General features: G+C 47.5%; 1 protein-coding gene across 1 annotated transcript in view; it reads left to right on the top strand.

Moving 5' to 3' along the window:
• Nucleotides 1-250: 250 nt before the first annotated feature.
• Nucleotides 251-13,907, top strand: part of Slc18a2 (solute carrier family 18 member A2) — a 33,397-nt gene continuing 19,740 nt past the window's right edge. The window contains exons 1-8 of the mRNA XM_076834612.1: nucleotides 251-371; nucleotides 1,791-2,145; nucleotides 11,033-11,091; nucleotides 11,366-11,449; nucleotides 11,716-11,808; nucleotides 12,576-12,665; nucleotides 12,779-12,822; nucleotides 12,894-12,954. Of these exons, the coding sequence (XP_076690727.1) occupies nucleotides 251-371; nucleotides 1,791-2,145; nucleotides 11,033-11,091; nucleotides 11,366-11,449; nucleotides 11,716-11,808; nucleotides 12,576-12,665; nucleotides 12,779-12,822; nucleotides 12,894-12,954 (907 nt within the window). The remainder of the gene's footprint in view (nucleotides 372-1,790; nucleotides 2,146-11,032; nucleotides 11,092-11,365; nucleotides 11,450-11,715; nucleotides 11,809-12,575; nucleotides 12,666-12,778; nucleotides 12,823-12,893; nucleotides 12,955-13,907) is intronic.

A 13,907-nucleotide genomic window follows, 5' to 3' on the forward strand; every position in this document is an offset into this window, starting at 1 on the left:
CCCTCGGGCGCGGCGGGGAGCGGGACAGCCAGAGCCCAGAGGTTCCAGGTCGGTCCCCGACGGCGCTTCGTGCGCTCGTGGGGATGCGCTAGCTGCCGGTGAGCGAGGCTAGGCTCTTGCTGCTGTCGCCAGTCGCCGCGGACGACTCCTCACCCGCCGCTTACTGCCCCGCCAAGTCTGAGCGCTTGACTGGGGGCTGCCTGGTGCCCCGGCCCTCACCGCGTTCGCTCCCGCAGCCGCGACCCGAGCCATGGGCTTGAGTGAGCTGGCACCGCTCCGCTGGCTGCAGGAGAGCCGCAACTCGCGAAAGCTCATCCTGTTCATCGTGTTCCTCGCGCTGCTGCTGGACAACATGCTGCTGACCGTCGTGGGTACGTACCGCCCGGTGTCCCCAGCCCTCCCGGCACCCTCCTCCGGGGCTCCCTCCTCCTAGGCGCGGTCCCAGAGCTCTGCGCCTGCCTGGGAAAGTTGGAGAACACGCTTTGCAAAAGAAAAAAAGTTAAAAAAGTTAAAAAAAAAAAAAAAAGTCCCTAAAAGACTGCAGTGCCTGAACTTGGAGGAGTTGCGTTTGTGGCTTGACTTTCCTGGTGGTCAGGTCAAAACTGTGACATCCGATAAGACCCGAAACTTATGTTTCCTCTTGATAATTTCTTGCTTCCTTTTACCCACTTTCACCGCGATGAAAAAAAAGATTTCTATTAAAGAGGAGCAGTTTCCCGAGTTCAAAACAATGCGTTCAAATAATTATGCTTCGAGAAAAGGTGGGCCAATTATTTGGTGTGATCCTTCCTTAAATAAAGGAAATGACGTTTAAATGTATCAGTGGATGATTTGAGATGGAAGCATCTCAGCACGCAGTATAAGAGCAATTGCAACAATCCCTTTTCCTATAGTGGATTTTTGAAAAACTAAATACTCAAAATGTAGACCTCTTAATTAGCCTCCTTAACAGAAAAGTGTTTGGCATGTTTCCCCTTAATATCCCAATTTGCAGCAAATAATAATAAAAAAAAACTGTTTTCATTCAAATTTTAAGTGCTGGGTCATTTCCTCTCTCCCCATTTTCAAGTTCTCTCATGACAGTTCTCTGGGCCTCAGGTTTTCAGCTCAGGAGCATTCTAGCTCATGCCAGTTCAGGAACAGTTTGCCTTTGTCTTGAATGCTTTGTTTCATACACACCCAAGCTTCTGTTTATCACACAGTTTTCTTTTTGCTTTGTGAAAGTCTACAGAATTCTTAAATCTTACGGGTTGTATGGGAAATTGCAGATTCCCACTCACAGAATGATGAAATCGGTCTGTTGCAGAATTTCCAATTTATTGCTTCTTGCAGGTTTATCTTTTTCTAAGATGTGTAGATGTGTCATGAAATTTAGATTCCTGTTTCCTTGCTTCATTCATTTACAAATCTTTTGAGCCTCTCAGAGAAGCACTGGTTGATTCCAGATCAGCAATGACTTGACTTCAGCCCAAATTTTGCTTTTTTAAACATTTTTTTTTTCTGATGGAAAGCCATAATGAGAAACCCCACAAATGACAAAAACATTTGGGGGCCAGTCACTTTGGCACAGCAGCTGCCCCTGAGAATAGACAGAACTCCCAGGGTATCTTGGGGCTTTGCTCTCTTCAGTGGACCGAGCAAAGTGAAATTGTTCCAGCATGGTGGTGCTTCTGAGTAGATATGTCCCTTCATTGGGTCTCATTTGGCTTTTGACTAAACCATAGTTTTGCTGGCTTTTGTCTGAGGGAGGGTTTGGGGGTGGTCATCGCCTTGTTCTGCTCTTGTCCCAGTCCCCATCATCCCTAGTTACTTATACAGCATTAAGCATGAGAAAAATGCAACTGAAATCCAGACTGCCAGGCCTGCGCTCACAGCCTCCACCTCAGGAAGCTTCCAGAGCATCTTCTCCTATTATGACAACTCTACCATGGTCACTGGGAATGCTACTGGAAACCTTCATGGGGAACAGCTGCATAGAGCTGCTACCACACAGCACATGGTGACCAACAAGTCCTCTGCCCCTTCTGACTGTCCCAGTGAAGACAAAGACCTTCTCAATGAAAATGTGCAAGTCGGTCTGCTGTTTGCCTCCAAAGCCACCGTCCAGCTCCTCACTAACCCTTTCATAGGGCTGCTGACCAACAGGTAGGTGATGTGAGCTAGCCAAAGGGTTTGCATTTCCCTGCGCCTTTCTGATTTTTCACTTGTCCATATCTCAGGAATCAGTAGCGTGTGAGCTGGGGAAAACCCAGTCTCCTTACTCTTATGTCTCTGTCCTCAGTTAACCATGACTTCCCGTTTGTTCCCTCTTCTCTCCTGTTGTTCAAAGAGTATGAAAATAGTACAGAAGACAGATCAAAGAGAACAAAACAGTGGTTCTTTATAAATGCCGAATTTCTTAATTACATTTGTTGTAATTGCCCTTGGCGGCAAGAACTCTGTGGTCAGGTCACCATGGCTGTCATTAGATCCTATATGCTCTGTGACTTTCTCTTGTCTTCTGCCTCTGGTCAAGCACCTGCTTGTTGAAAGCTGAGGTGGCAAAGGACCTAGTAGCTGCCTAAGTGAGGAGTGTGGGGAAAGTCTGGTACATGGACCTAACTCTAAAATGATACCAGGTCCTGGGCCACACTCTGCTCATTTCTGAGCTGTTTCCACAAGCACAAAGAGAATTGAGGCTATATTGTCTGGAGAATCCAAGCTGCCCGCACTAGCTTTATATGAACATAGTGTTCTGATGGTTTTGGCCCTGCATTATTTGGAATAATGGTTCACTTCTCCATTGTTGGTGGCCATCCAGTGAGTATTTTTGGTTCTACACCTGAGACAGCCCAGTTCTACCTAGCACCTGGGAGGCTCATAGGACAGGACATGGGGATCCTCACCAAAGGTATCAGCTTCAAAAAGTGGGAGCAGTTGGGATTAGGGTATCACAAGAACAAGTAGCCCCAGAGGCAGAAATTCAAAAGTGGCAGGGAAGAGAGTGCCCAGAGTCTTACCTTCCAGCCAGTGCCAGAGCTGTGACAGAGATAAAGACTAGAGAGGGAGGAAGGGTGAACTAAGGGGACAGGGGTGAGGAGAAAGGCCCCTAGGTGAGGCTGTGAGGCCTCAAGTGCCAGGCCAGAAGTGGGAGGCAGTTGGGAGCCATCTGAGATTCCAGAACCAAACTGAAGAGCCAGTGAACCAAGCAGTAGGGAGGTGGGGAGGAGCCGGAGTGGCTGCATAATTTGTGGTTCCAGTGCAAAATGAAAATGCAGGCCCCTTGTTCAAATGCTGTGAAGCCTTTCAATATGGCAGTGACGGGGCACTGAGCCAAGCAGAGGCCCTTCTGAGAGTGGGGCCCTGTGCTTCTGTGGACCTGGGGTGGTGGCAGGGGCTCAGAGAAGGTATGCTAGATCCCGTCCTCTTCCAGCACCAGCTGTCCTTGGACACATTGGGTGGCTGCTTGGAGCTCACAGTGAAGTGCACAGGAGCACATTTCCAACTGCAGTTTAATTTCTAGACTGAGTAATGCCGTTGAATCCATGTTAACCATCCCAGGCCATGGCCAGCCCTCCCTTCTGCAGAGCAGAATGAGATAGCTGCCACAAACCATACTCAGTTAGCCCTGGATGGGCTGACTGTGAGCCCACCAAGAAGCACCATTATGAAGGTGACATTCTGCCGTTCCTCTGTTCTCCAGGAAAAACAAACACACCTCAGGAGTTGCAGAATTATTTTCTTTCTTTTTTTTTTCAAGACTAAGAGTGCTTCTTAAAATACATCTGGCATAATTACAGAAAACTGCTCAGGGTTTTGTATCCCAGTGGAGCAAACAGCTCAAATACTATATGTGAAAATTGAGGATGTTATTGTGGCAATGTTTTGCAGGTCTCATGGGTGAAAATGTTACTAACCCTGGATGTAATGCTTGAAAATGCCCTGAAATAATGTCAGTATTCTAATCTTGCAAATGTAAATGGCAAATGAAAAGCCTTTTAAGAATCCCCGTTTTGTTTTTAAGATGCTTTGCTTATGCCAGGAGGAACAAACTTGTTTAAAATCCGTGAAGCCTTTCCACTAGTAAATGCTGCAAGTTCTTTGAGGTTGCAGCCAGCTAAGGTTTATATTTGGGCTGCAAAAAGTTGACCTCCTAGAGAATATTAATTTTATTTTGTGACTTGTAAAATTTAGTCTATCCTTTTTTTAAAAAGTATTTTTAATTGTAGTTGTCAATACTTTTATTTTATTTATTTATTTTTGTGTGGTGCTGCAGATCGAACCAGTGTTTCACACATGCTAGGCAAGCACTCTGCCACTGAGCTACAGCCCCTGCCCAAATTTAATCATCCTTGTAGTAGGTGATCCACTTTAGAAATCATTGAGAGCAAAATTGTAACCCTTAACTAGTTCCCCCAGTTACCCAGCAAATGGAAAACCATCGCTAGTATCCAGTGCTGCCTGTAATGTAGAAATTCAAACAAATTTTAATATTGATGTAGGCAAAACAATTGAGTCAATTCCATCATCTCTTCAAAATGACCGTGATACTTTCTAAGCCCAGTAGATGTAAATTTGGGGACTTATGGTTCCTCTAGGCACTCCCGGACTCTGCTTCCCTCCACAGTTTAGATGGAAACTAACACAGAAAGGACAAATACATTCCATTTGCACAGAAAGAACAAAGGGACAGGTCCCTCTGTCCTTGTGAGCCATTGCAGACAGTCTTTTGATGTAATTTGGGCCAGTCTCATCCTCAATTACCAAGAGGAGGTATGACTCACGTTTTCTGTGTAGTTGGTAAGCACGTGTGTTTACAACAGCATTCTAAAGTTGGTGAGTGTTTTTGATTAAAAGAGGAGCAAAAACCATTATGCGTAACTTATGTTTTTAGTGAAATAAACAAGTGTGCTTACACAGTATTTTAAGATCGGCTCCTGTATTCCTGGAGAAATTAGTGAGAAATTAAAACCATGATGTGGGAACTTGCAGAGATTTTCATAAAAGCTTTTGGGCCAGTCCCAGGTTTAATGGGCAAAGGAGCTTGTAGAACAGGAGGAGAAATGTTATGGGAGTCCTGGGCCTGACTGAGCCTTGACTTCAGGGGCCCCAACAAACCAGGAGTGGCCACTCCTTGCAACAGAAAAGGTCACAGTGAAAGTCAGGAAAGGAGCATTGACCTATATGGCCATGTTGGGAAGGCAAGATGAGACCCAGCATCTCAGCCCTGTCTTTGGGTGCTGACAGTAGCATACAGAAAAAATTGGGGCAGGGGCCAGAGGTCTGCATGATTAGGTCGTCTTGGCCAAACAGTGGTCTGGTTGTTCAGTTCTGGTTCTGTGAGGTTGCTCTAGAAAAGTCCTTACTGCTTGAGGGGGCGATTTTCATTTGTTCCCCAGGGTGTTTGTCTCTCAATCCCATGATCTTGGCAGAGGGTAGTGAATGGAAACTTCTAGGTACGACTCCTGCAGCCTGAGATGGGGTGTTGTGAATCTTACTTCAGTCTTGAAGGGGGAGCGAGAGAGGTTAGGTAAATGTATTTCTGGTAAACCTTGTATTAATATTTAGATGAACACTCTTTACATGGTCAGTGTGCCTGCATGCAGAGCTGAGCAGGACCTGACCCAAAGTTTAAGGTAATAAAGGAGACAAACAAAATAAAACTAGAGACACCAAGCTCTATCCTGCTTTTACTTACTGTGGTTGGGCACCTTCAGGCTTGAGTAGGGAGTCACTGCTTTTAGGAAAGGTGTACTCTCAGTCTCTGTGAGGAAAGCCTTTGCCCTCAGCCACAGTAGGGCTATAATCTGTGCACTGTCCCTGTTTCAAGCTTCTGTTCTCCCCACTCCTGTTCTTTGTACCTGCTTACAGTTATACAGCTTGTACTTTTAGCTACTGAAAATAAAGAATACAGGTTAAAAAAAATCTGTCATTCTTGCATTTTCTTGGGCCCTTTCTGGTTGTACCACGCTAAATAGGTAAAGGTGAAGAGAGTTTTAATCAGTGGCCAGAGAATTTGAAAAAAAAAAAAAAAAATCAGCCTAATTTCTTTGGACCTGGACTTTTTCTGGCTCCAGCTCCTGATGTGAGCTGGCCCAGCTTTGTAAATCCCCCAAAACTCAAGGAGCTGCTTAGTCAGACTTGTAGGAGCCACGACTCTTTGAAGCCCCTGGCTTTAATTTAAGGGGGGCCCATTCTGAGATGAGACATCCAGCACCACATAGGCCCCAGCCCAACCCTGTATTCATGGTCATGATGGTGCCACCTTAGTGGCTTTTGTCAGATGATACAAGAAAGTGGACAGCTTGTCTGTTGTTTTAAGTGTTAGGGTAAGTCTCTGGCCTAACTCTGAAAACACAAAGTAGCCATCTTAGGAAGTGTTTAAGTGTATGTTTGGCAGTAATCTGATACAAATTATTCTTTCGTTGACTCTTTGGTTACTATATTTCCACTGAAAATATGTGACCACACAAAGAACAAAGGGCATTTGATTTTGTCATATGTCATTGTCACGTATCTAGCAGCACTTTTTAACGTCTGAGCCTGCCTTGCTGAACTCAATTTCCATCTTGGAGGTTCGTGTGACTTATTTTACTATTCCAGTTGAACTATTCATTTCAGAGTTGTGGTCATGAATAACAGGAGGTAGCAAAATTATACTAGTGACACCTCTCATCATTTGGCCCAGTAAGTGGATTTTAGGCTTATATGTACATAAAAGGAACACTCACAGACAATGTGAAAACAAGTTTCCCTTTCCCTTGCCATAATTCAGGCAAAGATGTGGCTCCTTTTTCTCTTCTTTCTTTTTTGGTGCTGGAATTTGATCCTGGGGCCTCATTCATGCAACTTGTCCTCTATTACTGAGCTACCCCCAGCTCAGGGTGTGGCATCCTGGTCTGCCCTTGCCTAGTGTAAAGTTTAAATAGTAGTTGCAGCTTTAGAACCAAAAGATATTCCAAACCTTCCAGCTGGCTGGGGAAGGAGTTAACAGCATTGCTGGGGCTGTCTCCCTTGGCTTCCTCCTTAGCCGTCATTGTCTGGGTGGTCTGTTTTTTATCAAGCCAGAGTCAGTGGCTTAATTTATTTCCATAGTTACCTAGTCGAGTTGAAAGCAGTTATTTTTCCATACAAATCTTAGCTAACATCTGAATGACAAGGAGGAAGCTAGCTACAGGGCATGAAATCTCTCTGAATCTTACTGGGGTTATTATTTTTTTTTTCTCTCTCTCTCTCAGCTTCAGCCAGTTACTCTAAAGTGGGCTTTGCAAGAATCATCAGTGACCTATTCAGCTTCTCTGTGAACAGGGGAACCGGCTGTTCTGGACAGGGATCTCCCACTCCAGATGTTGCGGGGATGGTAGAAGCACAGTATGACAGAGTCTTCGCTTTGAAATCAGAATAAACTGCAGTGGAATTAGAGCAGTTCTCGTGGGAGCAAAGATGGCAGTTGAGCTGGTGTTGGGAACAGGGCCCACCTCAGGAAGGGCAGTAATTCGTGGGCCACATAAATACCTGCTTATATCTTCTATCTGCAGAAGACCTGCAAACCTCAGGGCTACACCTGAGGATTTTGTTTCATTTAATAAATGATTGACAAACTTCCTTTTATATCAAAGAAAATTTGAAATATCATCCTGTTCCTTGACATTCACTTCCTGTTCCACCTTTTAGGAGTGATTTGAGATAATTAAAAGGGAGCAGATCCCTTTGTCTTATCTGGTGATGGTTCACCCTGCTGGGTCCTTACTTTGTGTCCTTCCTTTTATCATTTCCCAAAGTAGAAGAAACTGTGGTCTTTGCAAGCGAAGAATAGTCTACCTTAGCCTCTCTGGCAAAGAGAACTACTTATTAGCATTTGAGAATAAATATCATTTGTCAGTGGCCATTAAGGGACATATGGGTTTCTCCACTGACTAGGTCTGTGTAATTAGCCTAACTTTTATTGTTTTCACATATTTTCCTAGGATTCAATATGTGATTTTTAATCTTCCTCAAATTGGGTTAACTGCTCCCTGAGGCTTTATAGAGGATGACTGTGGGCTGGCTTGACTCACCGGGAGATGATGGACATTTGGTTAAACGTTGGCTGAATCAGATCTAGCTCTGCTGGTAATACGTTAATTGAGATGGCCTTGAATCCAGATAAGAGGCCAACTCAGATGGTTATGACTAACATCAGTTGAGCTTCTGTCTATTTGTAGACATTGTAGGGAAAGACAAAGGGCTTTGTGTTCTGCCCACTACACAGTGACCCAAGGGTATAGACGACCCTCTTTCTGATGTGAGTGTGCAATTTTTGGGCTGGAGGAGTTTGAGGTTGGAGACCCAGCAGCCACCTGTTGGGTCTTATTTGCCTTGGGGCTGCATATCAGGTAAAGATGCTGCCAGGCACTGGCCATTGGGCAGCCCTGTCAGTGGCTTGGCCAGTGCTGAAGGTGCTGCAGCTGTGTGCCTGGCAGGAAGTTAGCTTTTGGCTTGCTCTCTGCAGTTGGGGGTGAGCCACTGCATCTCACCGAAGACCACAAAGGCTATGAACTGGCCAGCCTGGGTGTTTCCACCCAGCTCAGCATTCAATTATTCCATACATGCTTTGCTAAAACCCAGAAAAATTTTAAATAGATAGTATTGCAGTGTTTATAAAGCAAATGCAGCTTGAGGCTTGGTGAGAAGACCCGTGTGTGAGCACACAGCCCTGTGGACTTTGATGAGATTGTGCACCTCCATCCCAAGTATCACTGGGAATGTCCGTCCCTGGGACTAGTGTACTCACATGTATGCCAGCAGGACCTGGCACACATTAGATACTCACAGTATACCTGCCACCTGAGTTTGGGGCAGGTTGCTTACCTTCTGGAACCCTAGTGCTGGCTGCTGAAAAGCAGGCATAAAGGCCAAAGGAACTGCAGGATCCCCAGGCCATCTCCTTCACAATGCAGTCACAGAGTGTCCTAGCCTCCTGGGAAGAACATGGCTCCGTGGCTTCCAGCCAACCCCAGCTATGTCCTGTCATGGGACCTCGGCTGCTGGCCATGGTAGACTGGTTGTGGTATCATTGGTGGTTTGGGGCCACAGATGGGTTGTTGAATTTTCTTGAGTTCTGACCTAAAACCATTTAGGACTTTTGCCTGCAGTCTGCAAAGGGACCAGAAATGTCTTTTGTGGCCACAGGGCTCCACGTTAAGGCTTTATTAATAACCAAAGCTAAGACCTGGTGAAGGGAGGTAAACCCCTAATTCCACTGGCTTTGACACACATATCAGGCACTTCAACTTCTGGGTTTCCCAAATGTATGTTGAAAGGGATGAGAGGCCTGTATTTATTCCAGGGGAGCCACGAACATTGTGAGCTGTCTATTCTTTCACAAGATGTGTTACAGTTTCTGAAAATAAACTGCCTGTGAGCTCTTGCTGAGCCTCTTGAACTTTGCCTTGTTCAGTGCCCATCAATGCCTTGTAAGACCGCAGTGGGGTTTCTTTGGTCCTTATGAATAAGGAGCACAGAGCACTCGGCTGGGGCACCTGCGATGAGAGAAGCTGCCCTGTGATGGCCGTGTGAACTGTGGCTCAGGATCCCCGTGTCTCTCCTCTTCACCTGATTTGCTTGGAGCCCCCTTTGTGAATTATGAGCTCATCTCAGTTCACATCAGGGAATCTTTTCCGGGAGGGAGACTGAACTGACTGAGAATCTGTTACAATTTTGAGAGGCTATTTATATTTTTGGTACTTGGTTTCCGGATGCACACAAAGCCATTTTAAAAACTATGAGTATAGTCAGGAGAACTTTTGGAAAGATTCCATTTAAAGCCACTTCTGCCCTTTACGTTCCTGGGGAAAAGCTACCAAATGAAAAGCTCTGGACTGAAGGAAAGCCAGTGGCCCAAATGAAACTAGTCCAATGACATTGGGCAAGTCTTTCTTTCAAGCCTTGGTTTCCTTATTTGTAAAATGGGGGCGTGATTGTGTGCTTTTAGGAAATTTAGAACTGGTTGGCTGTGTGTTTGTAGGGTTGGGGTGCAACCTTTAAATGAAGATGCTGTGATTGTGACTTTTTATGAGAGCCTGGGACGCAAGAACCCGTCTAGGCATGCTGGGCTCATCAGCTTTTGCCCTCCTGCCTTCCTGGGTTCACTTGGTCCCTCTCCAGGTTTCTGGGGCCTGGGCTGTTGTGGTTTGAAAGAAGCCTACAGTAGGGCAGTGGCTCATCCAGTGGGGGCCCTGCCTGCTCAGGGCTGAGGGGCAGGCAGCTGCCTGGGGCTGCAGGGCCGCTGCACAGCAGGGAGCTCTCCACAGCGCAGCAAAGCAGAGGAAGGAGAGGGAGGAAATGAAATTTCTGAAGCGCCTTCTGTGCTCCAGGCACCCGGTGGACAGTTTATCATCCACATCTCTACATTCCGGCCCTAGAAGATAGGGTAGCGTCTCCCTGGGCTGAGCCAACCTATGTGGCTTTAGGCAGGGTCACATGTCAGCCAGGCATCTGGCCTGGTGCCGGAGCCCTGTGTGGGAGGTGATTTTCTTTAGAGAGAAATTTGGGTTTTGAATTTTTGTACAGAAAAATGAGGTGTATCTTTTGAGGTGGCCTCACTGGGGTCAACGGGAAGGCAGGTTTTAAAACCACCTCCTAGACAGCGTGGTTGTCTCTGCTGCCAACTGAAGCACTTGATAGCCTTTTACCAGAATCAGGTGATTGCAGTTGGTCCCCTTGGGGACATTCTAGCAAAGACTATAATTAAAGAGATTTAAAAAAAGGGGGTGGTGGTGGTGGAACTGGGGGCCATGTATTTTGAGTATGTTCTGGGTTACTTGCTCATATTGTGTTAACATTTATTCCAGAGAAATTTCTGTTCCGAGTGGCAGTCTACAAATGTATTCACGTTCCAAGACAGTCCAAACACTGAAAGGTCACATAGGAAGCGCTGAGGATATGAATTTTTAGAAAAGCCAACCAAGCGCTTATCTGTCTGATCCCAAAGGATAACCAGGAGAGAATCAATATAAAGCCTTAAAAAAATACCCAGCAGTCACCAGATTTCCCTCATGTTTGTGTTTTGCAGAATCGGCTATCCCATTCCTATGTTTACGGGATTCTGCATCATGTTTATCTCAACAATTAGTAAGTGTCTCATGTTTGCCTTCTGAGTGTGGGTCTCAGAATGAATCCTGTTATCCATGAGCTGAGAATCAGAACACAACCTGGGGTGTGTGTATGGGTAACCGTTACAGAAAGCAGCGGACAGAGGGGGCCTCCTGGAGCAAGAGCACAGTGTAGGAACATTGAAATGCTCCTTTGGAAAAGGGTGGGCCTCAGAAAGCCCCTGTTGGGATGGTTCCATCCTGCCCTCAGGGGCATGGTCCTAACCAGCTGGACTGGCCTCTTGTCTTGGCAGTGTTTGCCTTCTCCAGCAGCTATGCCTTCCTGCTGATTGCCAGGTCCCTGCAGGGCATTGGCTCCTCCTGCTCATCCGTAGCTGGTAGGTGTGGAAACAACTGTTGGAGGGGGAGGCCCAGCACTGTCCTGTGCAGCCCTTGCACAGCTTGTTGAACTTGGGGACTCAAGGCTGGGTGGTGGTGGGGATTCTCAGAGAAGGTGCCCTCCTCCTTCTTGGATTTCGCTTGGTTTTATGTGTCAGTTAATCTCACAGGTTCCGGAAGATCCCTGGTCTGGCTGGGGAGAGAGGGTAAGTCACAGATGCCTCTGAGCGCCCTCCAGCTGTTGACTGCGTCTTCTCCTGTTTAGGGATGGGCATGCTTGCCAGTGTGTACACAGATGATGAGGAGAGAGGCAACGCTATGGGGATCGCCTTAGGAGGCCTGGCCATGGGGGTCTTAGGTGGGTAAGGCCATCATGCGAGCTTGCAGGCAGAAGAGGCCTGTCTGGTTTTGGGCAGTGACAGTCCTTGCCCAGTGACCCTGGATACAGTGGGAACAAGTCTATATTTACAGTGACAGATTCCCCAGCTGCCCTCCAAATCTGCCTTTCTATTTCCTACTTTCAGGGAGACTGTGGAAGATAGTGGGAAGAGTCCTGAGTTAGGAGGACCTGATCTTTGGTCTCCCAAACCTCCTTTGGCCCTAATGAAAAAGAAAGGGTTGAGCAGGAAGGTCTGCAGACCCTCAAACATTCTGAGTTATCCAGAGAACTTTCCAACCGCCTGTGTCTGCCTCCCCAGAATGCCCTCCCACGCAGACTTCATAGGCCAGGGGACAGATCTCTCCCCTGAGGGAGAGTTGGATCCTTTCTCTTTTTCTATGACATTTGGCCTTCATTTGGAGGCATGGTTCCCATCTGTGCCAGTCTGGAGCAGTGGAACCCGGATGCCCCTTTCCTGGGCTCTGGAAGTGGTGCTGTCCTGTGCCTGAACCGGTTCCTGTGCCCCCTTGCCTTTTCAGTGGCCTTATATGCTCTTCCCACTTCTCAGGTGAAAAGCCACCTGGAGGAAGCTGTTGAGGCAACTTAGTATTGACGACATAGAATGTAGGGTGTGTACCCCAGATCTTTCCTTGGAACAGAGTAGAGAGGGAAATGCAAGAAGCAAGTAATGGTTCTGGTCCGGGGCAGGGCGTCCACGAGGCTGGCATGGCTCCTCTCTCCCACAGTGGGCCCGCCCTTCGGGAGTGTGCTGTATGAGTTTGTGGGGAAGACGGCTCCGTTCCTGGTGCTGGCTGCCTTGGTGCTCCTGGATGGAGGTGAGTGAGGCTGTGTGGGCACTGTTGCTGTGACCATGGCCTGCACGAGGGTGCATGATCAGGGCCACACCTGCTTCCTGAAAAGGGGATCCTCTGTGTTTTTTCCCTTGCAGCTATTCAGCTCTTTGTGCTCCAGCCATCCCGGGTGCAGCCAGAGGTGAGCAGCTGGGGAGTGAGGGCCGGCGGTAGCCACAGTGACTCTTCTAAACCCCTGTTTTTACTTGACAGAGTCAGAAGGGGACGCCTCTAACCACTCTGTTGAAGGACCCATACATCCTCATTGCCGCAGGTGAGGCTTCTAGGTTCTTCACAGCCGAGGCCACACCCTTGAGGCCGGGGTGGGTGGCAGGTACCAGTATCCATATTGCTGCTGGAAATGTAGGGCAATGGAAGAAGCCAAAGACAAGAGGGGTTAAAGTCTCAGGAAATGGTTTTCTTCTGTCATTGATTTCTGACCCTTAGACAGGGTCTCTTTTGTGTTTCACTTGGGGCAAATCTAAATGGTATGTACCATGCTTTGCAGAGCTGCCTGAGTCACATTGTGCCCCGGGGACGCCCGGCCTCAGAGGTTTGTTTGAAGCTAAGCCTGCTCATTCCCTTTGTGTCAAAGTCATCATTGTTTGGTCTTGAAATTTCTGGAAGGATTTGCACTACTGAGGTCTTCAGTGGGCATACTGCTTCTCTTAGCTACTGACAGTGGAGCCCCAGAGGGCCCAGGGGACCCCTCTCCTCCTGCAGGGGCACATCCCCATGGAGCAGCTGGCAGGTCGCAGAAATCACCCTTTAGTGAAAGGTCACGCCTTTGGTTTCTTGGCGCGGATGGGCTAAGAGAAAGCTTTAGGGTTCTGTGACTCTGGGGAAGGGGAAAGGCTGCATTCATCCAAGAGGCTGTCCCCAGTCTATCTAGGTAGCAGTAGGCCACCTCCCTGCTTGACAAGGGACCAGGTTCATGAAGGTGCTGCCTGGACCTGAGGCCAAGGTCAGCAGGGCCCTGGTGTCAGGCGTCAGGTCTGGCTAGTGCTCTCTGGGGTGGCCCCGCAGTGAGGCATCACCCACAGCTATGGTGAGATTTTTCTAAGCAGGGCTGTAGCTGTCCAGGAGGACTGGGGTGCCTGGGCCCCTGGCCCTGCTGTCCCCAAGGCCATTTAAAGGTTAGTTTTGTTTAATCCTGCTACTGTTGGCTTTTGTAGAATTGGGAAGCTGGTGCTGAGACTTCTTCCTGCAGCAGGCCCTGCAAAGCAC

The sequence above is a fragment of the Callospermophilus lateralis genome, chromosome 15, assembly GCF_048772815.1.
Source record: "Callospermophilus lateralis isolate mCalLat2 chromosome 15, mCalLat2.hap1, whole genome shotgun sequence".
Taxonomy (NCBI): Eukaryota; Metazoa; Chordata; class Mammalia; order Rodentia; family Sciuridae; genus Callospermophilus; species Callospermophilus lateralis.